The sequence below is a fragment of the Chionomys nivalis genome, chromosome 6 (genome assembly GCF_950005125.1).
Source record: "Chionomys nivalis chromosome 6, mChiNiv1.1, whole genome shotgun sequence".
In the NCBI taxonomy this organism is placed as follows: Eukaryota; Metazoa; Chordata; class Mammalia; order Rodentia; family Cricetidae; genus Chionomys; species Chionomys nivalis.
Window position 1 is genome coordinate 89,176,670 of NC_080091.1, and position 27,060 is coordinate 89,203,729.

Genomic DNA, 27,060 nt, shown 5'->3' on the forward strand with positions numbered 1-27,060 from the left:
AACCCAAGGAATCCAACATTGCCAACACTGCCTACAATAACCCAGGCATCTAGCGGCCCTTCAACAGCACAACTCAAAGAAGGGAGACACACAAACTCTTCTACCAAAAGCAGTAAGAATAACTGGAGTTAACAACCACTGGTCATTAATATCACTTAATATTAATGGTCTCAATTCACCAATAAAAAGGCACAGGCTAAGAGATTGGATACGAAAACAGGATCCAACAGTCTGCTGTTTGCAAGAAACTCATCTCAACCACAAAGACAGGCATCTACTCAGAGTAAAGGGTTGGGAAAAGGTTTTTCAAGCAAATGGTCCTAAGAAAAAAGCAGGTGTGGCCATACTAATTTCTAACAAAACTGACTTCAAACTAAAATCAATCAGAAGAGATCGACAGGGACACTTTATACTCATAACAGGAACGATTCAGCAGGATGAAGTCTCAATCCTGAATATCTATGCCCCTAATATAAAAGCACCCACTTATGTAAAAGAAATATTGCTAAAACTCAAGGCAGACATCAAATCACACACACTAGTAGTAGGAGACTTCAACACACCGCTCTCACCAATGGACAGGTCAATCAGACAGAAAACTAATAGAGAATTAAGAGAATTGTTGGAGGTAATGAATCAAATGGACTTAACAGACATCTATAGAACACTCCACCCAAATAGGAAAGAATACACCTTCTTCTCTGCAGCTCATGGAACCTTCTCGAAAATTGACCACATACTTGGAAACAAAGGAAACCTCCACAGATACAAAAAAATATCAGTGTCCACCTGTGTCTTATCAGATCACCACGGATTAAAGTTAGAAGCCACCAACAAAGCTACCCCCAGAAAGCTGACAAACTCATGGAAACTGAACAGTCAACTACTGAACCACACCTGGGTCAAGGAAGAAATTAAGAAAGAAATTAAAGTCTTCCTTGAATTTAATGAAAACAAAGAGACAACATACTCAAACCTATGGGACACGATGAAAGCAGTGCTAAGAGGAAAGTTCATAGCACTAAGTGCCCACTTAAAGAAAACGGAGAAAGCATACATTGGGGACTTAACAGCACACCTGAAAGCTCTAGAAAAAAAAGAAGCAGACGCGCCCAGGAGGAGTAGAAGACTGGAAATAATCAAACTGAGGGCAGAAATCAACAAAATAGAAACACAGAAAACAGTCCAAAGAATCAATGAAACAAAAAGTTGGTTCTTGGAGAAAATCAACAAGATTGACAAACCCCTATCCAAACTAATTAAACGACAGAGAGAGAACACGCAAATAAATAAGATCAGAAATGAAAAGGGGGACATAACCACAGACACAGAGGAAATTCAGAGAATCATTAGATCTTACTACAAAAGCCTGTATGCCACAAAACTGGAAAATGCAAAAGAAATGGACACTTTTTTAGATAAGTACCATATACCAAACCTAAACCAAGACCAGGTGAACGATCTAAATAGACCTGTTACAAAAATCTCCTTTCCAAAAAAAGCCCAGGGCCAGATGGTTTCAATGCAGAATTCTACCAGAACTTCCAAGAAGAGCTAATACCTATACTTCTTAATGTATTTCACAATATAGAAACAGAAGAGTCATTGCCAAATTCCTTTTATGAAGCTACAGTTACCCTGATACCAAAACCACACAAAGACCCAACCAAGAAAGAGAATTACAGGCCTATCTCACTCATGAACATCGACGCAAAAATTCTCAATAAAATACTGGCAAACCGAATCCAAGAACACATTAGAAAAGTTATCCATTATGATCAAGTAGGCTTCATTCCAGAGATGCAGGGCTGGTTCAACATACGCAAATCTATCAATGTAATCAACCATATAAATAAACTGAAAGAAAAAAACCATATGATCATTTCATTAGATGCTGAAAAAGCATTCGACAAAATTCAACACTCCTTTATGATAAAGGTCTTGGAGAGATTAGGGATACAAGGGTCATACCTAAATATAATAAAAGCTATTTACAGCAAGCCGACAGCTAACATTAAATTAAATGGAGAAAAACTCAAAGCCATCCCACTAAAATCAGGAACACGACAAGGATGTCCACTCTCTCCATACCTCTTCAATATAGTGCTTGAAGTTCTAGCAATAGCAATAAGACAACATAAGGGGATCAAGGGGATCCATATTGGAAAGGAAGAAGTTAAGCTTTCATTATTTGCAGATGATATGATAGTATACATAAGCGACCCCAAAAACTCTACCAAAGAACTCCTACAGCTGATAAACACCTTTGGTAATGTGGCAGGATACAAAATCAACTCCAAAAAATCAGTTGCCTTCCTATACACTAAGGATAAGGAAGCAGAGAGGGAAATCAGAGAAGCATCACCTTTCACGATAGCCACAAATAGCATAAAATACCTTGGGGTAACTCTGACCAAGGAAGTGAAAGATCTATTTGGCAAGAACTTTAAGTCTTTGAAGAAAGAAATTGAAGAGGACACCAGAAAATGGAAGGACCTCCCTTGCTCTTGGATTGGGAGGATCAACATAGTAAAAATGGCAATTCTACCAAAAGCAATCTATAGATTCAATGCAATCCCCATCAAAATCCCATCAAAATTCTTCACAGATCTGGAGAAGACAATAATCAACTTTATATGGAAAAACAAAAAACCCAGGATAGCCAAAACAATCTTATACAATAAAGGATTGTCTGGAGGCATTACCATCCCTGACTTCAAACTCTATTACAGAGCTACAGTACTGAAAACGGCTTGGTACTGGCATAAAAACAGAGAAGTCGACCAATGGAATAGAATAGAAGACCCTGACTTTAGCGCACAAACCTATGAACACCTGATTTTCGATAAAGGAGCTAAAAGTATACAATGGAAAAAAGAGAGCATCTTCAACAAATTGTGCTGGCAAAACTGGAAGTCAATCTGTAGAAGAATGAAAATAGATCCATATCTATCACCATGCACAAAACTCAAGTCCAAATGGATTAAAGACCTCAATATCAGTTCAAACACACTGAGCCTGATAGAAGAGAAAGTGGGAAGTACTCTACAACACATGGGCACAGGAGAACACTTCCTACGTATAACCCCAGCAGCACAAACACTAAGGACATCATTGAATAAATGGGACCTCCTGAGACTGAGAAGCTTCTGTAAAGCAAAGGACACTGTCACTAAGACAGAAAGGCAACCCACTGACTGGGAGAAGATCTTCACCAACCCCGCAACTGACAAAGGTCTGATATCCAAAATATACAAAGAACTCAAGAAATTAGACTGTAAAAGGTTAATCAATCCAATTACAAAATGGGGCACTGAGCTGAACAGAGACTTTTCAACAGAAGAAGTTCAAATGGCCAAAAGACACTTAAGATCGTGCTCAACTTCCTTAGCAATCAGGGAAATGCAAATCAAGACAACATTAAGATACCATCTTACACCGGTCAGAATGGCTAAAATCAAAAACACCAATGATAGCCTCTGCTGGAGAGGTTGTGGAGAAAGGGGCACTCTCATCCATTGCTGGTGGGACTGCAAACTTGTGCAACCACTTTGGAAAGCAGTGTGGCGGTTTCTCAGGAAAGTCGGGTTCAACCTACCTCTCGACCCAGCAATACCACTATTGGGAATATACCCAAGAGATGCCCAAACATACAACAAAAGTATATGCTCAACTATGTTCATAGCAGCATTGTTTGTAATAGCCAGAACCTGGAAACAACCTAGATGTCCTTCAATGGAAGAATGGATGAAGAAAGTATGGAATATATACATATTAGAGTACTACTCAACAGTAAAAAACAATGACTTCTTGAATTTTGCATACAAATGGATGGAAATTGAAAACACTATCCTGAGTGAGGTAAGCCAGACCCAAAAAGAGGAGCATGGGATGTACTCACTCATATTTGGTTTCTAGCCATAAATAAAGGACATTGAGACTATAATTCGTGATTCTAGAGAAGCTAAATAAGAAGGTGAACCCAAAGAAATACATATAAGCATCCCCCTGAATATTAACCTTCATCAGGCGATGAAAGAAGACAGAGACAGAGACCAACATTGGAGCACTGGACTGAAGTCTCACGATCCAAAGGAGGAACAGAAGGAGAGCGAGCACGAGCAAGGAACTCAGGACTGCGAGGGGTGCACCCACACACTGAGGCAATGGGGATGTTCTATCGGGAACTCACCAAGGCCAGCTGGCCGGGGACTGAAAAAGCATGGGACAAAACCGGTCTCGCTGAACATAATGGACAATGAGGACTACTGAGAACTGAAGAACAATGGCAATGGGTTTTTGATCCTATTGCACGTAATGGCTTTGTGGTAGCCCAGGTAGTTTGGATGCTCACCTTAATAGACCTGGATGGAGGTGGGTGGTCCTTGGACCTCCCACAGGGCAGAGAAACCTGCTTGCTCTTTGGGCTGAGGAGGAAGGAAGACTTGATTGGGGGAGGGGCAGGGAATGGGAGGTGGTGGCGGGGAAGAGGCAGAAATCTTCAATAATTAAATAAATTAATTAATAAAAAAAAGAATTATAAGAAGAAAAAAAAGATCTACTCTTCCCCAATACATTGAAGTTTGTGTCAGGTTGACAAAAATCAACCAGGGCACAATGATATCATATTAATCAGAGTACCATTAGCTTCAATAACAAAAGTTGAGATTTTAATGGCTTAATACAATAGGCATTATTTGCTTGGTCATATGATAATTTAGTGCAGGTGTTCTTGGTGGGAAAAGACTTTCCTCCACAGTCAGCTAACTCCAGGCTTTGCTATCTTGTGGAGAAAAGGGATGACAGAGGAGATGCTAGCATTCCCAGTACCAGCCTGGAGGAGATGCCAGCAATTCCTTACACTTCATTTAAGTGGAAATGTTCAGCATACTAGAAGCAAGAGCAGGATGATAGGAAATGGGATACTTATCTGGACATGCCCCCATGTGACAATATTACAGGTGATATGAAGGGCCAAGACTTTTAGTAGACAGCTGACATAACTAGCCACACCATATAATAAGCCAATGCAGACAAAATAAAACCTCCACTGAAATGCACCAGTCTCACAAGACTTGTTAATTAGAGAGATTTCTCTTTCATTTTGACTATGAACTCCTGGGCCTAATAAGGATATTTGAATTATTAAGACCAATGTTCATAAAGCTCTTTTTGGCTTCCTGACAGCTTCCATAGATTTCCCATGTGTCATGTGCTGTTATTAAATCATGCAAACTATTTGCGTTGACTGCTGGCATTCTCCTCTAATCCCCAAACCTATCCTTACTTATTATCAGCATCATAATAGAAGGCAACATGAATGCTTACCTGTAGGAAGTCTTAAAAATTTTAACACAGAACTAAAATAGAATGACATGGCATCTCTGTGGATCATTTTATTAGCATCAAACAGAAGAAATAATTTGAAGATCTTTAAATGTAGTGAATTAAAACCTCTATAAGGATTATTAACCAGTTTCTTTGGATGCTTCATAAACACAAAATATTATCTAATACTCAAATGACACTCAAACATGTGTGTGTGTGTGTACCTTAAGATGAACTTATTAAAAATCATGGGCTCTTCTTTGATGTATGACATCATAGAAAACATTCCTGTTTAATGTGAGGTACATTCTTGGGGAGGTATACTGGTCTGGTGAGTGGGGGGTGCAGTGGTGATTTTGATCTCTGTTTACTGTTTCTACTCTCCTGAACAATCAACGTGGTCCCATCTAACAGCTGCTGGTAGCCCAGGGCAAATGGGCTGACCCAGTAATTATGTCGTTTAGACTCCTTACAGACAAATGGCATATTACTAAATTAAGACCAAAATGATGTAGGAATCATTTTTTTTTGGTAGAAAGGCTATAGAGACATAAGTTTATTTGTTCATTTAATAATGATCATGGCTTCAAAAGCGTGGCTGGATACTGAGGCTGTGTGAACCACACTGATGGTGTCAAGTTCTTACTCCAAAAGGTGCTTATTTGTTGGACTGAGGAAAAGAGAGGTTGGGAAGAAGAAAAGTCGCAGTGAGAAAAAGCACTTCCCACTGAGCCTATGATCTGAGTTCAAACCTAGGACATATGTAGTGGAAAGACATAACTGACTTGTCCATATATACACTGTGGCATACACACACACGCATGTATGCACATGCTCTCGTGTGCACACACATACAATGCAATTTTTAAAATTATAAAGAAAATACACTGGACAGTGGTGGTGCTCACCTTTAATCCCAGCACTCTGGAGGCAGAGGCAGAGGCAGAGGCAGACGGATCTCTGTGAGTTTGAGGTCAGCCTGTGAGTTACAGGATTGCTAGGGCTACACAGAGAATTTTTATTTCAAAAAAATTATACATTCATGTATATGTATATGGAAGGATGGAGAGGATTCTTTTTTGACATCCGGTAGGGATTGCTAAAGAAACTGTTCTTTGGTCCCTGCTCCAGTGTCTCTGGATACCTGATATTTAGCTTCTCCTTGAGTTTGAGTCACTTACATCTTTCAAAAGAATTCATTTCCGTGCTTGAATTAATTAGAATCCATTTCTATGGTTTGAGACATAGAACCTAACAAAAGAAAAGACTTTAAAAATGGTGATCAAAGAGTCACCCAGATATGAGAATGCTAAAATACAATAATGTGATTTCTTCTACAATTTTAACAGTTGAACAATTCTGCCAAACAAGACAATTCTGAAATCAGATCAGTCAAGTTTAAAGCCACATTAAACGCTAAAGAAATGCTCAATTCAGTCCAATTGCTTTGCATAGGACCAGAGATGGTGTAAGGTGCTAGTGACGGTTAATGGTCTCCAATCTGTATATATTCTATTCCCTGGGAGCTAAGAGTCCATGAATTTAAGTACAAAAGTAAATGTGAAGGTTTCCCAAACTCGTAATTTCTACAGTTGCAACTCAAAACACTGAGCTGACAGAAACCTGGAAGTCGCATTCCCTACCCCTCGGCGACACGTCATGCCTTCAGCTAGCAATGCTGGCGCTTTTGCTCTGAGTATTTCACAGCCCTTTTCCCTCTGTGGAAACACTATCAGCCTCTTCAGAACCATCACCTTTCAAACACGTAGGAAGATATAGTATTGGATTTACCATTTTAAAAATGTTATTAGGCTTCTCCCTGATCACATTTATTCTCATTACCAGCCTGAAAGAGAAAGAACAAGAGAACAATACATCAGAAAAAGCACTGAAAACATCTGGCAACCTTCCATGTCTTTGTTTGTAAAGAGCTAATCCCTAAAGTCCAAAGACTAGGGTGCAGACAAGGTGTCTGTGGAAGAATCATGACAAGAGTATCATTTCACAGCAACAGGGAAATTCCTGAGGTTAGCAGAGTAGGTTAGATAATAAACAGACATAGTCCGGGGATCTAAATACAGAGGGGACCTGGGAGCTACTTCCTCGGCACAGTCCCTAGAATAGCTGAAGCCCTTCGGTAAGGAAACGACTATTTTGGCAAGAATTTTGACACCTCAACCACTGCAGACAGACCCTCGCTCTGAGGACTCATATGGAAAACAATGTCTATTTTCCTGTGCTAACCTGGTATTGAGATGGAGCAGATGGCTCAAGTTAAGTGGGTTCATTTACACTCAAAAGTTTAGCATCATATAAGATCCAGGGACCATCGATTTAAAAAATAAAAATAAACAGAAAGGTAAGAGTGAATAAGGTCAAAATTTTCTACAAACCTGAGAAGATGGGAAGCATGAATCAGATCTGAGCTTGAGAAAGCAAGCAGTAGAAAAGGGCATCCACCTCCTTAAATGCAAACTTTCTAAAGCCCCACCTGCTGCTCCAAACTGCCCTTAAAACACTGGGAAAGCGCTGCAATCTTTTCATAAATACACAGTCTGGTCTAAAGAAAGTCAGGAAAGCCCCGGGGGTCCAGAAGGAGGAGGAAATGGAACTGTAATGAGTGTCAGCAGCTGTTACAGCCCTAAGTTTAATGACCACTTGGGAGACAAGAGGTAAGAACTTGACCTGTGAGTACCGCAGCGGTGGAACTGGATTCGTATCTAACACTAAGGTCTGTGTATTAAGAGAACTTTAAAAAAAAAAAAATAAAGTAGGCTGTAAAAATATACCTCAGGCAAAAGATGACACACAACGTAATTGTAAGCATCTCAACTCAGCTTCATGTGAAGAATAAAATATATCAGCTGTAACAAAGTTCTGGACACTGGGCAGTGGGCAATGCATAAAAGGAGGTTTTAAGAGGTCATGGTCTGGAAGGCATGTCCATTCTGGCATGGCCAGTCCTATCTGTTCAGCTCTCTAGACTGAGTCACATCATGGAGCTGGCATCACCATGGGTCCTCCTGCATGAGAAAGAGATCACGGGGGAAGGCTCGAAGTCAGAAGGACTCAGGTGTACTCTGTTATAATGACTCAGGTTCAAGGGATTCTGTTTTTTATCTGAGGGTAACCCCATTGCCAGTGGAGGCTTAGCCATCCCCCACCAGACCCCACTATGTATGAAGTTTTTACCACCTGAACACCACCGCACTGAGAAGAAAGCCTTAACACCTGAACAAGGAAGGAAAACTCTATCCAAACTCCAGAAGAGCACAAACAGAAAACAGACTTCCTCCAAAATCAGAATCCATACCCTAATGCCACACGATCTGGAATTTGCTATTCCAGTTGCAGTATTCCAATGTTGGAATCTGTTATTACCTGCTTTAGAAGACCCAAGCTGATCACTGTCTGAACAAAGTTAGGCAGAATCTAACTTAAGTTCCCTTAGGACAGGGGTTGGTAATCTATGGTAATTTATGAAAATTTGTTGCATAAATTCTGTGATCTCAGAACCAAAGCACTTTTCATGACACATGAAAATGATGTGAAATTTAGATTTCTGTCTTGAATTAAAGTTTTATTGAAATATCCACTCATTTGTGAGTCTCTGACTGATTTTACCCCTCTAACAATGGTGTCTATGTGGAACAGCTGTGACAGAAGAGACACGGCGTCTCACCACTTCCGGGTGCACTACACATCACAGGGATAAAGTCACAGCCTGAAAACATTTTAAGTGACACTTAGATTGCTGCACTGTCTTGGTCCATTTTATGCCACTGCCTCCCAAGTGCTAGGATTACAGGTATGTGCCATCGTTTGACTTTCTAAAATGACCCATTTTCCATGATCACAGAATTAACCATTCACTTTGCTCTTGTGGCATAATTATGTCTCATACAGCCCTACCTCTGAACACTGATGCACTGGGGACTGCTTTTTCAACAGGCCCCTTGAGGGGACACATTAAAACCATAGCACAGGCCAGTGCCTTTTATTTTGCTTGTTACTGCACACTCTTCATGTAAAAACAAGACAAACAACAAAGAAACGAATAGAAAACAAGACTTTAATTATCAACCTTCTAAGGCAGAATGGAAAGTGGATTATTTGTAAACTAAACTGAAAAACGTTGTTTCATATCCTTTAATATATTAGTAACGTATTAAAAGAATAGAATATATATTCACAGAATGAGACTAAATGTCACATTCTGCATAATATACAGTGTTCTCAAAGAGTTATAAAATGTAGAATTTAATCCTGTTAGGGAAAAATTTATTTTCCAAGTGGTTTGATTGGTAAGCAAGTGTTTGACTATGAACTTACTCCCACAGGTTTATTGTTTGAACACTTGGTCATCAGCTGACGGCATTGTTTCAGGGGATTTTGGAATTCTTTGGGCATGGGGCCTAACTGGTAGATATAGGGTCATGGGGGTGGCGGCTTGTGGTTCTAGCCAAGGTTCTGCTGGTTGACCTGCTGGCAGCTAACAGGCCATGCTGCAAACTCCTGCCATCGCAGACAGAACTCTAGCAGCCAAGCCTCCTGACCACACAAGTGTGGTCTCCTCTCCCTCACGCTGCTTCTTCTCAAGTATTTGACTGAGGCAACAAGAAAAATAACTAATATGCCAAATAAGAAAAGCTATTTACCATGTGTGACTTAATTACAGTAGCCAAAAAAGGACACTCAGAGAAAGTGAATGCCATTTAGATAATTAGCATTCATACGAGAATTAGTTGCTGTAACTTGAGAATATAAAATAGGGGTGGGGGAGGTGGAGGGAGAGAGAACTGGAATTGATGTGTAAAATTTCAATTAAATAATAAAAAAGAAAAAAGATGATTGTTATGCTGCATACAAATTCAGAAAAGGAGGAAAAAAAGAAATATCATAGTGAAATTAAGACACAAGCAATTAAGCCGGGCGGTGGTGGCGCACACCTTTAATCCCAGCACTCGGGAGGCAGAGACAGGCGGATCTCTGTTAGTTCGAGGCCAGCCTGGTCTACAAGAGCTAGTTCCAGGACAGGAACCAAAAGCTATGGAGAAACCCTGTCTCGAAAAAAAAAAAAAAAGACACAAGCAATTAATTGTCAGTACTTTCCCTGGGCTCTTGATAAATCATGGCATTACCCATGCTGTGGTTATTTCTTGATAATATTTCTTATTTTATTAGCTGGGATTCCTTTTGCTATGATGAAACACCATGACCAAAAACAAGCCGGGAAGGAAAAGATTAATTGGACTTACCCTTCTATATTGCTATTCATTATCGAAAGAAGTCAAGACAGGGACTCAAACAGGGCAGGAACCTGGAGGCAGGAGTTGATGCAGAGGCTATGGAAGGAAGCTAAATACTGGCTTGCTCATCAATGACTTGCTCGGCCTGCTTTCCTATAGAACACATGACCAGCAGCCTACGGGTGGTACCAACCACTACGGGCTGGATCCTCCTCCATCAATCACCAATTAAGAAAATGCTCTACAGGCTTGGGCAGAGCCCTTTTGGAGTCAGATCTTAGGGAGCCTTTTCCTTAATTGAGTTTCTCTCCTCTCAGGTGATGGTAGCTTCTATCAAGTTGACATAAATCTACCCAGCACATTGCTATTTGAGAATGAAATACTGAATGTTTTAAGAGATTGAAAAATCAGCTTCTATGAATTTTCTGCGCCTGCGTGGTCACCAAACCATTCGACCAGCTATCTGAGGACGAATCGAACCCTTTCGAGGTACTGAAGGCAGCAGAGAACAAGAAAAAAGAAGCCGGCAGGGGCAGCTTTGGAGGCCCCAGGGCCAAGAGTGCGGCTCAGGCTGCATGTCCCAGACCAACTCTAAGGCTGCAGGCAAAGAGTTGCATAAAGAGTCCCAGGAAGACCGCAAGAACCTGCTGCCCCGCATCGTTGGGGTGGCTGACAAAAAGGAAGAGGCACAGCCGCTGCTGGAGCTTAAGAAAGAAGGAATAAGGCGAGTTGGAAGAAGACATGATTAACAACTTCAGGGTGAAGGAAAAATAATTGATAGGAAACCAGAAAGGCGACCACCTCAGGAAAGAAGATTTGAAAAGCCTTGCAGAAAGGGGGAAGGGGGTGAATTTTCAGGTGATAGACTGATTATTGAAAGGCCTATTCGAGGCCGAGGTGGTCTTGGAAGGGGTCGAGAAGACCTTGCACTTGGAATGGACCGAGGCGATGGATTTGATTCTCATGGCAAATGTGAATTTGATAGGTATAGGGAAAGTGATAGATCTGGCCTGAAGCGTGAGGACAAACGTGGACGTAGCGGATCTCACAACTGGGGAACTGTCAAAGATGAATGAACTGATTTGGAGCAATCCAATATGTCGGTGGAAACACCCGAAGGTGAAGAGACAGACTGAAAATAAGGAGAATGTAGTTGAAGAGGTTAAGGAAGGGGGTTCAAAAGAGATGACTTTGGATGAATGGAAAGCTCTTCAAAGTAAAGACCGAGCAAAAGTAGAATATAATATCAGAAAACCAAATGAAGGTGCAACAATGGAAAAAGGGGTTTGTTATGCATAAATAAAAAAGGGAAGAGGCCATGCTGAAGATCCGGTTACGGACCATTATTTCCGGAAGCCACCAAATGACGTAACGTCTCAACTGGAGATCAATTTTGGAGACCTAGGCCACCCAGGACGTGGTGTCAGGGGAGGACGTTGTGGATACAGGCGTGGTGGACGTCCAAACCTTGATAGCAGGACTGATAGGTCAAGTGCTTCAGCTCCTGATGTAGATAACCCAGAGGCATTCCCAGCTCTGGCCTAACTGGACGCCATAATACAACCCTGGCTCCTTTGCCGACCTCCTGTTCAAAGCGTTTGCGTGCTTAAGGATCCCAAACAATTAAGAATTAAAAAAAAAAAAAAAAAAAAAAAAAAAAAAAAAACCTGTCATTCATTCCATTTACACCTAAAGACTGAATTTATCTGTTTTGAAAACGAACTTCCCTAGCTACTCAGAAGTAACAAATATGTTAGTTTTGTATTTAGAAATGTATTGGTAGCAGGGATGTTTCAATAATTTTTAGAGATTATGCATTCTTCATGAATACTTTCGTATTGCTACTTGCAAGCATGCATTTCCAAACTTGAAATATAGTTGTGAACAATGTGGACCAGTTAAAAAAAAAAAAAAAAAAGAACACCTTGGAAGTTGAGAAAATATTTAGTTTGCCCAACTTTAAGTAAAATTTACTAAGATACATACAATTTGTAGTTAAAATATACAAAACAAAATTTGATAAAACAAGATGAAAAGAAGCATGTCTAAGAGAGATGGCTCAGCAGATAGAGGGGCTTGCACAGGGCCTGATGATCCGAGTGCTGTCGCTGGATCCCATAAGGGGGCAGGAGAGAACCAAATCCTGAGAGTTTTCCTCTCGCCTTCATGTGCACGCTGGGGTCGTGCACACAGATTATTCCTGATTTGTAAAATCAAAATAATTTTTATACCAAGATGGAATTTAATATTTTTATATTGTCTTTTCTTTTTGTTTCCTTAGAGCAAATGAAAACAAAGAAAGGAAGCTATGCTAGTAATCACAGGGCTGCTAACCACCAAGTGGTCCCAGTTTAAAGGGAAAAACAGTAAGTTTCATGTGTTAATAACCTTGGTTCAGAAGTACAGGTCACTGATTTCATTACATATTCTTGATACTTTATGTTAAAAATTGGGAAATATGGATGTAAAACATGCTTGTACCAAAATGCAATAGTGATTTTGAAAACACCATGGTGTGATGACTTCCAAGCTATAGGAGTTGCATTTTCCGTGAAATACATTGGTTTGACCTGGAAGACAAAGTTATAAACTTTGATTATTTAGACCTGGGATCTGTGAGACACTTTCCCATGAACTTAGCTTGTCATGTCAGAGAAAACAGTTGGCAGTGTTTGCAGCCGTAGGAAGACTCAGTATTTCAGGGGGAAACTAAAACTTGAAGATCCAATTAATTTTTACCAATAGCTTGATAGTTCCCTAAAACTTATTTTCTGATAATGAGGTCTAAAATTGTACAAATACTTTATATTTGTCAAGTGTGGTATTTTTGATATCCTATAGTAAAATGCTTTAAAATTTTGGATAATCTGTAAAACTCAGTGAACCAATGTTTTTCATGTAGCCAATGTTTAATATTATTTAAAAAATCCTTTGTGGATGAAAACCATATTCAAAGTATAAAATGGTCTAATGGATTTTAATGTTTCATAATATAAAAATTACATTAATGTGGTTTCAGGTTCCACACTGGGCTGACTTTTAAGAATCCATGCTTCATTGAACACAGTTGCAGAATGAAAGAAGAACTTTCAATTACCTGAAGGGATCTGAAGATGCCGTTCTTAATAAACACTTCAGAGTTCTTAAAAGTTTCATCAGTGCAAAGGGTCCTGAGACCACAAAGTTTGAGAAATTCTACTATAAACTCTGCATATGTCAACTTAGACAACCAAGCGGCACAGCGGCTTTGAGTAGTAATGAACCTAATTTGTCTAAACACTGTGATGTTTGTCAGGATGTTACTATCGATCCCACTTTTCCATCATCATCTTCAGCTTTACCCTATGCAAGCAGCATTTGCTGAAATTCTTTGTCTAGGCTCAGTCTTGACCCTCTCTATGTGCCTGCAACCATCTGAAGTACAGTCTGCAGGGGGAAAACCGAGAGTTGAAAGGTCAGAGACCTTCCTTTGGTCATGCATCCTTCATTCTCATTCACACCACTCCTCAACTGTTGCTCTGTGGCTGAGCTGCCCATGATGGCACCTGCCCGTCATATTTACTGAAAAGCAGATAACCAATTAAAATAACCTGCATGTCTACAAGTGTCAGATCTACAATGGGATTCAAAGGATGAAAAGAATGTGAACCAGCTCAGAATATTTATGTTTGATACCTGTTGTTATGATAACTAGGACATCTTGGTTTGGTAAAATATATTCTCCAATAAATTCTAGTCGTTGCTTTTCCTTTTTAGAGATGTGATGTGGGATGGAGTTGGAGCTCAGTGGTGTAGAGGGTGCCAGCATGTGCAAGGCCCTGGGCTCTAGGCCAAGCACTAAAATGAGAGAGAGAGAGAGAGAGAGAGAGAGAGAGAGAGAGAGAGAGAGAGAGAGAGAGAGAGAGGAAGAAGAGGAGGAGGAGGAGGAGGAGGAAGAGAAGGAGGGAGGGAGGGGGAAGAGAATATTAAATGAAGCCACTCGAAAAATTTAAGTTGTGCATGTGGCCAGGCCAGTGTTTTATTTTTTTGGACAGCACACACTAATCTAGGGTTATTAATTCAATTAAGTTTTAACTAGTTTGAATAAGTAGTTCCATTGTGCGCATAGCCTCCAAGAAGTCAGTGTCTTCCTTCTTGAGATATTTAAAGAGTTTTAATCGTTAATTAAAAATTACTGACACATGGTTTGTTGTTCTCAGCGTGATCGTGCAGCTTCAAACCCTGCTGTTTAAATCAGGTAAACAAGCGTGTCTTGTCCTGCCCTTCCATAACTGTCCAGCTCAAGCACTTATTTCTCAGCTAAGTTCCAAACTTGCACTTCTACAATTTGTGTAATCACTTCTGATATATTTTGTTAATGTTAAATGTCAAAGAATTAGAGTTCAAAAGAGAAAAGCAAAGCTATAGGGACATGTGATGTAGCCCCAAAGGAAATGTGTTTGCGATTCAGCTTGTGGAGCGTAAACGAAGCAAAGATAAAATATAGCAAGGTCTTGAGGCTGCTGTGTTCCTGCCTTGCAATAGCAGCAAGGGGCGGGGGAAGGCTGTAAGAGGCAGGAGAGCCTTCCATGCTGTTCATTTGCAGCAGTAGAGATTACTGCTCTAGGAGCTCCCGTCACACAGCTGTGTGTCAAGAACCTTGGCAGCAGGTAGCAACGTGTTCCCACTGCCCAGAAACTCCCCAAGTGTTTTCATATGCATGCCAAAGTTTCTTCCATAGACATGTATTGGTCCTTAGATTGCAGCAAGCCTTTTATGTATATTATCTGAAGCCTCAAGGTTTCCCAATCCTGTGCTTTGAGAGCACATAACTGTTGGTTTCTCAGTGAGAGAGGACTCGGGCTCAGAATGCCTCATATCTTGGGTCCTCAGAATGACCCACACCCACTTTAGATGAGAGATGAGAACTTAGATGCGGAGCTGGTGCTGCAATAGCTTAAGATTCTCGGACCTGTTCAGGGTGGGATAAATGTGTGTTGTATGTTGTAACACGATTAATAAAAACACAGAGATAGAAATTGGTATTCAACCTGAAAGTCAGAAAAGCATAACAGCCAGCCACTGGCACTTACCGCTACCATAGTGCAAACTGGAGATCCCACCTCCAGGAATCTAGGATGAGACAGTGTCTGTAAACTGTCTCCTCCCATCTTATATTCCTCTCTAGGGCTGGGATTAAAGGTGTGCACCACTACTTCCTGGTTTCTATGGCAAACTAGCGTGGTTACTGGGATTAAACGTGTGTGTCTTTGCTACCTGGTCTGTAAGGCTGATCAGTGTGGCTGTTTTACTCTCTGAACTTTAGGGAAGCTTTATTTATGAAAATACCAATGAAATATCACCTTATTATGTGTGAGAAGATAAATTTTGGGAACCAGAAAATGGGATTTATGGACCAAGTGAGTGCTCCACTGTAGGTGACCACGTGAGAGGAGCAGCAGATAGCAAGTGTCTTTGCATGTTTGCCACTGCCATTTTTATCTGGTCCTGGTACAGTGTGGATGGGCAAGGGGAGATCCTTGCTCTCTATAATGCGGTATGATCATCTCTTGGAAATATCCCGCTCTACTGGGCATTTTTATCTGTGGATTATTATGAAGATCATTTCCTCCTAAGTTGTATTGTTTAACTGAAGCAATGATTTACACTATGTTAGTGTTACTTTAAATAGGATTTTGATGATTGAGGGTTTTTTAATAAATATAGTCAGGAATTATGATAAAGGTTAGTGAAAAGATGACAGAGGTTAGTGAAAAAAGGTCAGATAAAATGTTGCCCCTTCCTCTGATAAAGCAGAGTCTGCAGAGGATTAAAAAATAGAAGCAAAGACGTGGTCACACAGCTAGATACATGAGTTTCTACTGAGGAGCCATGTAGACTGGGGCTGAGGTTAATGACTAAGAAAAACAATCGAGTCCCAGTAACCCAGCTAGCTTAAATTCTAATCTTAGTGTTGGGAGATGTGTTCACAGGTTTTGGAGTGCATCATAGCTTAAACAAAGCTTTGAAAATAACAAGTTTAGACTAAGATCTAAACTTACTTTTGTCACATGGCTTTGAGGTGAAAACCCTTGGAAAACACGCTAAAGTTTACAAGGACACAGGGATGAGCAGTAGATTCATTAAAGGCAGGGAACAATATCAAAGCAGCCCAATTATTGTCAGCTGCTGTACCTTTTTTTGCAAGGATTGTTTGGTGATCAAGGATGATGATTAATTCTTCATACCCATTTCTGCCTTCAGTCTCCTGATACCTACTTATTGATGAGCAGGTATACGCCCTAAAGATTTAAAGTAGAGCTGGTTGGTTGTTTTTCATGTGTAAAAGTTTAGGTTTGTGATTTCTTTAAGATACCTTATAAAATTACCTTTCAAGATAAGTAATAAAATGATTGATTCTTCCTTTGTAATCGCAATATGCAGCCTATCAGCAAAAGAACTGACTTAGAAAAATACCCTGCTTGCCCACACTCTGTTATATATCTATAACAAGTTACTTAGATATAAATGTATGTGGGTTCTTGGGATGACTTTGTCTTAATCATGTAAGGGAAATGAAAAACGTTTTTTTTAACCTGTATTCATTATAATAATTTGAAAAATAGAATGTAACCACATTGTAATTTTTACATTGTCTGAAAGATTTTTGTTGGGGAAAAATAAAGACAGAATGCAGAAGAAAGAAATCAAGAAAGAGTGTGTGTGTGTTTTCCTTAGTCCCTCATTTAAAAAGTTTTAGTGCACCAACTCCATGGTTCCCCTTCATGCTCTCCTAGAGGCTGGTCCCCATGGCAGTGGAACTCCATACCCATTTCAGACACAGATGTTGAAGCTCTGACTGACACTGTGACTCTGTGTTGTAAGGGGCTGCTTGTTTGTTTCAGGCTGCTCAGCCCCAAAATAATCACACAGTAACTGTGTTATTTAAAACACTGCTTGGCCCTTTAGCTCTAGCTTCTTCTTCTTCTTCTTCTTCTTTTTCTTCTTCTTCTTCTTCTTCTTCTTCTTCTTCTTCTTTTTTTTTTTTTTTTTTGGTTTTTCGAGACAGGGTTTCTCTGTAGCTTTTTGGAGCCTGTCCTGGAACTAGCTCTTGTAGACCAGGCTGGCATCGAACTCACACAGATCTGCCTGCCTCTGCCTCCCGAGTGCTGGGATTAAAGGCGTGCACCACCACCGCCCGGCTTTAGCTCTAGCTTCTTATTGGCTAACACTTATATCTTAATTTAACCCATCTCCATTAATCTGTGTATCGCCATGTGGCTGTGGCTTGTGGGCTAGTGTTCTGGCATCTGTCTCTGGTGAGGCTACATGGCTTCTCTCCACTCCGCCCTTCTTTCCCCCAGCATTCAGTTTAGTTTCCCCTGCCAAACTAAGTTCTACCCTATCACAGACTCAAGACAGTTTCTTTATTAGCCAATCGTATTCACAACATACAGAGGGAAATCCCACATCAACTCCAGATATTTGAAGACAGAATTTTTAAGGAGGTAACTACAGATAAATTAGGTCATAATAGCAGATCTGCAATCCAATAGGACTGGTACCCTTATAAAGTAATAAGGTACATGAATATACACCACAGATAAAAGGTCATTTGAGACTATATCCAGAGGACAGGCATTGTCAAACTAAGGGGAGAAAAAAACAAATGATCATAAATAAACTCTCCAGCCCTTTGGTCTAGCAGTCAACGTCTATAACTTTAAAAAATAAAATTCCTCCAGACCTGGTGGTGGAGGTCTGAAATCCCAGATATTTGGAAGGCTGAAGCAGGAGGATAACAAGTTCAAGGCCTCCATGGGCAACAGAGCAAGTTTAATAAACTCAGCCTGAACAATTCAGCAAAGCCCTGTCTTAAAATAGAGAGGAAAAAGACAGCTGTGGACGTAGTTCAGCGAAAGAGCAGTTGCCTAGAATACCTGAGGGTCCACAATCAGTCTTTAGTATTTTGGAACAGGCTCCAATACCTTAGCACAGCTGACACCATGTTAGGGCTCCATTCTGACCTTAGAAGCCAGCACATAAGCCCCAGCACTAAAATGAGAACAAAGACCTAGTTGATCAAAGATCTAGTCCATGTTTCCAGGATCTGGGGAAGTCCCTAACTGGACTAACCTTGCTTTTTTGGCCTCTGTAGTTTTGTCTCTCCCTAACTGTTGTTGCTAACTGATGTGCTTTTGTGTGTGTCAACCTGATGTGGTTTTGTGTCTATAAGGCAAAGAATGGTGAGGCAAGTTCCCCATGCAGTTGCTAGGCAGCAAATGGACTTTCTATTTGGCTTTAAGAGTGTCCATGTGTTCTCTGGTGGAATTACCTTACAACGTTGGAAAGAATGGAAGGGAGGGATGGAAGAAGAGAATGGGGGGAGGGACAGAGGAAAGAAGGGGGAAGACATTCTGCTTTTTAGGACATTCAATTTATAGTGTATTATAGCAGCCTTAGAACACTAACACAGGTGCCAAGAGAGTAAAGTCCTTGTTTGGCAGTGGTAGAGAGTAGGCATGGACCACACCTCTACCCACCTTTACGCAATCTCACACAGTTCTATTGTCCAAATTATTCGCTCCTTCCTCAACCATGAGGCTAAAGGTCTAGAGATAATATTTCTGTGAGTCTGGCATATCTCACCTAATATGATCCGTGAAATACAATACATCCAGGATGCGAAAAGTTAAACCAGTCAAGGGTAATGTTTTTGTAAAATGTTGAAAGTCAGTAACACTAGAAATCTATTTTAGCAATGATCAAAAACGAACGAAGTCGGTAAAAGGCAATTTTTTCCCTCAGGTTTTATCCCACTGGAACACTATAAAAGAACCAAAAGGAATCTCTGAAGACAGAAAAGCATAAACAGCCACATGCAAGTTCCACCCCTGACCCACTGATGAGAGCATGTTCCCTATTGCTATATAACTTCAGTTTCCTTCAACTCCGAGCATCTTAGCTACTTAACTTTCAAAGTTAGAATAGTAGTGTCACGGGAGAGAAAGTTTAGTTTTGACTTTCTTATATAGAATGTCTTAGCTTGGACCCTCTGTAATGAAAGGCAGATTAATATGAGAAAAAAAAAACAAGTTTAAGAGTGTGTGTAAGCGTTACAGCCATTAGAAGCCAGCCAATACCTATAACTCTGAAGAGAAAGGTATCCTGGCTGTCAGAAGCCAGGCTATTCCTATAGCTTGGAAGGGAAACTTATCCTGGCTGTCAGAAGCCAGGCTTTATCTGTAAGTATTACAGCTCAGAAAGGAAAGGTGTCCTGGCCATCAGAAGCCAGGCTGAACTATAGCTCTGTTCTGGTGCGGGATGGTTTCCCTGTAGACATATAGCAATCCTGTTGCTCTCCCAGAGAACCATTACAGCTCAGCTCTGCTCCACTCTGTTAAGGGAGATGCACAAAAGAGATGTAGTACTTCTGCACCTGAAAAGGTTGTCACTTCTGAGTTCCTCTCTGCTAAGGGGTGCTGCCCACCTCCTACTCCCCACATATTTGCTCTTGCTCTGGTGAAAGGGTGAAAGTTGTTACTCTCTACCCCATTCTGCTCCTGAGAAAGAAAGTCTTCCCCCAGAACTCATTCAAGCGATTTATTGGGAAGGGGGAATCAGAGAGTGGCTGCCGCTGCCAGGGTGGAGAAGGCAGCTCCGAGCTGAACAGACTTAGCCCAGTGCTCTGCCCATGGATCAATTATGAGTGAGTACATCCCATGTTCATAATGGTTTAATTATAGAAAACAAAGACTTTTCATATTTTCCTACTGTTAGTTCCTCAGTACACAAGCAGCAAATTATGTATCTTTTGTTTGTATTGTATTCAAATGTTTGTTTTCTTTTTGGAATTGCTGTTTAAGTTTCTGCGTAGTTTCACTAAAGTTATCGTTAATGAATTTTGGCTTGGGATTAGAACAGAATCTCCTATGGTTCTGCCATTGTGTACTGTATGTGTGTGTGATGGGTGTTTTCACTGCAAGAAGGGCTACAGGAGGAGAAGGAGAGGGGTTGAAACAGGGAAAGAGGCCAAGAGAAGGACTAAAATCCATTACTTGGATGTATGAAACTGTCAGAGAATAAACAATAAATGAACTAAAAAGGCACTGGTCCCCTCTGAAATGCTGGAGATGCTCTGTAACCTGCAGAAACCAATGTTCAGGGACTGTTTGAGTCTTTTCAGAAAGATAAACAGACATCTATGCTATTGTATGCAACCTTACTGAAGTCAGCCCATATAAAGGGAAAGGCACCAGTCTGTGGGGGTCCACAGAATCTGCTCCACCCTGACTGAAGGTCAGTGAACTTACTGCCACATTTTCTCTTTCAAGGTTATTGACGGGAAGTCTGACTTGGGGAGTGGCTACAAACAAGATTTTCTGACCTAACCTATAGCTATTTGGTGTTTTGGGTATTTAAATGGCCCACAGAAGTGCACACATTCTACCCTGACTACTGGTCAGGAGTTTAAGCCTATTCTTGCTCCTTCAAGGTTATTGACAGGAGATTTAACTTAAGGTGTGACTACTAACAAAGATGTCTTGACCTAGGGTGTGGCTACTTGGTGCTTTGGGAATTAAGATGGTAATCACTTCATTTGTTCCTTGTATCAGGATTTTTAAAAAAAGTCTTTTGCTTTCTTCCCCTTCTTTGGCTTGGGGTATTTAAAGGTCTTAAGAAATAAAAGAGGGCAGATTCAGTGTTCCCTGATTTGCCCTCCTAGTACCATCCTGTGTCACCGTATATCTATCTCTGTTTATTCCACCTAACATTTTTAATCCCCACGCCCCTACCCTGGAACGTAAGAACCCAACGAGGCTGGACCCTGACAGATGGCTCTCCAACGTGGGACACGACACCAGACAGTGCCTTAAAGAACGCCATTGTCAGGCTCCATCTGTGTCTGGCTGCAGACTCCGTGACAGTCAAAGCCCAGATGTCAAAACGCTTCGCAATCCCACGGGTCAGGTAGTCGCTGGAAGGCTTCAGAGAAATGTTTAAGACATTGAATTTGTGAGTTTGGGGAGCCAAGGAGGCAGGAAAGGGGATTCGGTCCTTGCTTGCCGTATTTTTGCTTCATATCCCAACAGAAATCAGTGCATTTGTGAAGACAGGACAGTTATGGGCCCCGTTTAATTTTTGTGGAAGTCCAAGATCTTCAAGCGGTGGTGGTGAGGCGAGGGCACAGTTAAAGTCATGAACCCTGACGGGGAAAGAGAGGAGCCCCTGACATGAGGAAAATGATACAGCCAATGCACCAAGCTCTTCAAGTCCTCATGATGGTTCCTTTACTCTTACAACTCTCGGTTCTAGCTGGTCACTAGGGGGCACCAGGCTCAGACTGCACCAAACTGAAGAGGATGTGGTATGTAACAGGTATTAGAACTAGGTGTGTGTGTGTGTGCGTGCGTGTGTGTGTGTGTGTTGCGGGGGAGATGTTGTAAATGGCACCACTGAGACCTTGAGGTGTCCCATGGCAGCTGAGGACCGCAGTGGGTGACAAATACACCCTGCAGACAGAGCTTGAGTGTGATGTTTATTTGAAATTAAGGGAATGGGAAGAGAAGAGAGAACAGGAGAGAGAGAGAGAGAGAGAGAGAGAGAGAGAGAGAGAGAGAGAGAGACAGAGACAGAGAGAGACAGAGAGACAGAGAGACAGAGAGACAGAGACAGAGAGACAGAGAGACAGAGACAGAGAGAGACAGAGAGAGAGAGAGGGCAGAAAAGAGGAGGAACAGTGGGAAAGAGCAACCAGGAGTGTGGAGCTTGTCTTTTAAAGGGACCTTCGCACCTGTGTTCAAACTAGGACCCTGGGCTGGCTAGAGTAAAGCCTGGGTACATCCTGCAGGAGACAGGGCAGGTCAGCATAATGCCTGAATCCTAACAGGAGAATTAGGTGAAAGGTCAGTTTTGACCCCTCTTTGGAGGAGCCCTGATCTTTGGAGAGGCATTCAAGTATAGAGAATGAGCCCAGGGAGGCATCTGGTTACCCTTTACTAACTGTGAGGCCTGGGGAAACAAACTTATTTCCTACCCCAAACAATCAAGGATACAATGTACCCACCTGAGATGATTGCCATAGTAAGTGAGTGACTGAACTTGGGTTGTGTGAATGTACATTGTCCATTGCCTACCTCTTTCCCATTTCTCAGGAAATGTCGTCAACCATTGGATTCCTGAGGGCAAGGCCACATTAGCACTGTGCTTTGCCTGGGCTTCTAGAACAGTGCAAGGCTCTCTGAGGTGCTGCAGAATCCACTGAAAGCTCGGGTTTGCGCCCACTGTCCAGCAGAGGCCGCCCTGGGCCGGGACTCCTGGGACCCGTGCGCAGGAAGGGGGAAGGCCAGTGGGTGGCCCCTGTCCTCGCCGGAGGGCCGGGTGGGAGGGGTTTGGCGATGTTGCAGGCGGGCTCTGTGCTCGGGCAGCTGGGATGGAGAAGTGCGCCTGGCGCCGCAGGGTACACAGCTGACTCCGTGCGCCACCTCCTTTTCGCCTAGCACCACCAGACACCAAAGCTGCCACAGTAGCTGCCTGGACTGATCGCTCCGGGAGGTCAGCACCACCCTCTCCTCCCGCAGCCCACCAGGCGGTAGAGGAGCTGCCCGTGCCCGGACGCACTTGGCCCGCCCCAGGAAACTCTTCCCTAGCAGCGTTCAGCTCGGTACCGAGCACCGGAGTAACATGGACTGCAAGGCGCTCATCGCTCTCTGCTTCTTCACCGCAGGTACTTGGCTCGCTACGCGGAAGAGCAAGGCGCAGGGAGGCAGGCACCAGAGCGGGTGGGAGGTTGGGGGAGGGAGAAGCGACACCGGGAAGTAAGTCGCCTCTGGAGGGTGGTGGGTCTGCAGGTATGCGCACACAGGTTTGAGATGTACGGTTTTGGCGGGCCTGGAGGGGAGAAAAGACTGGGTCCTTGCTGCGGCAGCTGTGCCCCCGCCCCCCTCCCCCCAAATTCAAGCTTTGTGAAACAGGTGGCCGGCTAACTGGTGCGTTAGAATCCCGAACCCCGCAAGGAGACGACTGTTCTCTGCGGCGGCTTCTCCTCTTTGCTGGAGTCTCAGAGCGCACCTGCCACAGTCCCAGGCATCACTTCTTTCCATGTCTTGTCCTGCCATGGAATACAGAGCCAGAGAAGGGGTCGGATAAAGCCGCTGCGAAGAGGGCTTCAGCATCCTGTGCGCTCAACCGGCCTGGCGCTCTAGGACTTAGAGGTCCCTGGAACTCCCGCGTCGCTTTTTACTTAGGCTTAGGGATGATGCGGCACTGTCTCAGGGGCAGAGGCCCAGGCTGGGGTCAAGCTTGCGATCACTGCTGGAGAACTGCCAGTCTACAGTGGCCAAGGAGCCTTCCAAAAATGTGCTCCCTGAATGAAATGAGTAACTTGGCTAAAAGTAAGGTACACACCTCCTTCTGCCTGTGCGCCCACCCCTAAATGTTACTCTCTGGCTCTATGCTGCCTCTATGCGTGCTCCCTCCCCCCGCCGTCGGATGGTCTCGGGACTACTAGCCAGCCACGACCTTGGGTAGACAACCCAAGCCAGCAGCGGACTGCAAAGAAATCAGGCACCTTCGTCTGGGGTTGATACCTAGGTTTTTATCCAGGAAAAAAAAAAAAGTATAGCCCAATAAAGAACTATGGATAAGGGACAAGGTGCGGGGGGTTGGGGGTGGGGTGGACGGAGGGAGAGTAACCCAAGAGGAGAGTCTGGTCTGTTTAAGAACTGATCCCAAACCACATACAAGTCAATTCAATGATTCAAGGTTTAGTTCAAGCGTTTTCCTTCTTGAATTGCTTGGGTTCCTGTAAATGTGCCTCCCCGCCCCCGCCCAAAAGAAGTCACAACTCCATGAGAAGAATCTGGAAGCTTCCCCCGAGGCTCTCAGAGGATAACGTAGTTTTAAGGGAAAGTTCCCCTAGCTTGAGCCAATAGCACGCTATTTTCTCTCCATACTAACGTCTGGGAGAGCCTTTCATCTGCAAGGGCTAGAGACCTGCCTGCAGATCTTTCCGGAACGGTCGGGCGGCTTCCCTGGCAGTCCTCTTGGGAGAGGAGCGCTTAAACCTGAAAATGGAATAGCCTCCCTGGCTGGATTGCGTCCAAAAGTAGTTCCCTAGTCCGCCAAGGAGAATTTGAAGACCCGAAAGGGAACCCATTTAAGAAGCGTAAGAAACCTGCTGTGGGCTGATTTTGTTTGCTAAATTGACTTTGCACCTTTATCCATTTATTTATTATTTCTTTGCGTGCTTAATATTGTTGAACATGGCGGTTGGAAAAAAATAAAACAAACAAAAAGCAAAAATTTTAATAAGGAGCTCAAATAAGATGGTTTACTGACTGATTGGTGATTATTGATTGATTGATTGATTGGTTAGTTGATTTCTCTAGTCTTCCTGTTCAACTGTGCTCTGCTGAGACAAAAATATTGCTCATTGCTCCTCCCCTCCCCCAGAGCCAGGTGGCTGGTGTTTCAGAGACTGGCTGAGCAGCCCCAGTTCTATGCCCTCAGGCTTCTTCCACTGGCATCTGGGCCATCAGGTCACGGGCTCTGGAGGCTTAGGAAGACATATTGCTTCTTTCCCTTACTTGGTCTTCATGTTGCTACCCCATACAGGGAGCTAGGACACGGAGGGCAGCTTTCTCTGGAGTTTGTGAATCTGAATTAATCTTTCCATGGACAGTTTGTTAATAAAACTTCCTACCATAAATAGACTGGAAAATAATGCCACAATTATCATAAATACCTCATGAGAGTCTCCGCATTCCAAAGTAAAGCAGTTTCAGATTCATATATTTTTCTAGAAGGTTCTGGATAATAGCAGGCACCGGCGCTGGGCAGCTTGTACTGAGCTTCCCTGGCAAACTACCCACCAAAGGGTAGCTTTTCCTTTTCCTGTTCTATTTTCTCTCCAGCGTTAGAAGCTTCAGAAAAACTTGAACAAACCTTAAAGTGATACTTATTGAACTAGAGACATTGCCCAACTGGGCTTTAATTTTTAGCTCAACAAATCCTCTTGATAAATGTGTTTCATCCAGTATATATTATGGGCACTTGAAATACATGTACTTTGACAGGAGACAGCTCAATATTTGTCCCCTGAAGTACCCCTCAGTGAGCTATATAAGGTATATAGAAGCACTCAGATGGCCTTTTTAAACACTTAAGAAGACAAAAGAAATTTATTATGGAAGAGTAGTCCACATCTATGAGAAGCCAGTGATCCAGCTTCTCTTGCGCTGGGCCTTCCCTGTCTACCCGAGCCCAGATCTGGAAGACAATGCACAGTGCACCCTGTTCCCAGGCACCCTGGGGCACTCATTGGTCCTCTGCTAAGCAAGGTGAAGAGAGCTAGAATTTCAATCTGCTCACCAGCAAGGGATCTGTGTGTGTGCACACGCGTGCATGCACACATGCGTGTTCTGGATCCATCAGCTCTCTCTTCTCTGCCTGACTAACATTGGCCACTGCTCTTTGCCTATACAAGTTCTCATGTGGGTCAGTTCAGTAGCCGTATCACAAATATACTGCAAAATTGCCCCCTTTCTCCGGGAAGGTGTACTGGAGGAATCAGGGAGAGTTGCCTGCATTCCTTTCTCCTGAAATCTGTGGTCACAGTAAAAGACATGCCATATTCCTTTGAATGAAGAGACCTGAAAATTGCAAGCTCTTTGTAATGTCCTCTGATGCATTCATTGAGGCAAAGCGTCTATGTGTAGCAAGTAGATTCTGCAGCCTGGTTATTTACAGTACCTACACTAGTTCAGGGCAAGTACCTTAACCACACTGCATTTTCTTATATTTAAAATTAGGGGAGGGGAGCCCCTCATAAGGTTGGAGAAAATGTTAATTGACTGAGCATACCTACAAGAATACAGTGCTGGGGACATAGAAAATGCTCGGTAATGTTAGCCCTTGCGCTCTTAACCTTAATAAAGCTGATTATATCCAACACTGAACACACAGGTCCCCAAATGCAGAGCTGATATCAACATTGTCACTTGTACTCCAGACTACAGACTGCCACTAACATAGCAAGGCTGACTGTTCCAGCAAACTCACATTGCAAAGTAGGAAGACAGTCAGCTGAGCCACTAAATGCCTACTTTAAAAGGTTAAGGATGTGTTAGTTCAGACATAGTACAGTGATCAGGAAAAAAAGGAAAAGGTTTAGTTATAATTAAAGAAAAATAAAGTCCTCACTAAGGACTTTTGCAAATGTGTGTATTAAGAAAACACAAGTCAGCTAGATCTGAAAGGTCAAATCCCCAGAGCAACACATTCGGGGATGATTTGGAGTAAATGGGTCATTTTATCTGATGATTCTGAGTGACTTTCTCCAGAACCCAGAGTCCTTGATAATGGCCAGATCGCTAATTGAACCTTAGCCCTTGGGCTTGCGCTAATTGTACTAGTGTTTTTATGAAGGAAATACTGGTCAAGTATTCATGCTAAGACAACGTTCTAAAGCAATAATTTTCACTTGGGGATGGGGAAAGCCCAG

At 42.4% G+C, this 27,060-nt stretch overlaps 1 protein-coding gene and 1 pseudogene across 1 annotated transcript in view; both read left to right on the forward strand.

Moving 5' to 3' along the window:
* Positions 1–11,003: 11,003 nt before the first annotated feature.
* LOC130876385 (plasminogen activator inhibitor 1 RNA-binding protein-like) lies at positions 11,004–12,122 on the forward strand (annotated as a pseudogene).
* Positions 12,123–22,983: 10,861 nt separating this feature from the next.
* Parm1 (prostate androgen-regulated mucin-like protein 1) overlaps positions 22,984–27,060 on the forward strand; it is a 91,120-nt gene continuing 87,043 nt past the window's right edge. The window contains exon 1 of the mRNA XM_057772708.1: positions 22,984–23,283. Coding sequence (XP_057628691.1) covers positions 23,241–23,283 — 43 coding nt within the window. The 5' untranslated portion in view covers positions 22,984–23,240. The remainder of the gene's footprint in view (positions 23,284–27,060) is intronic.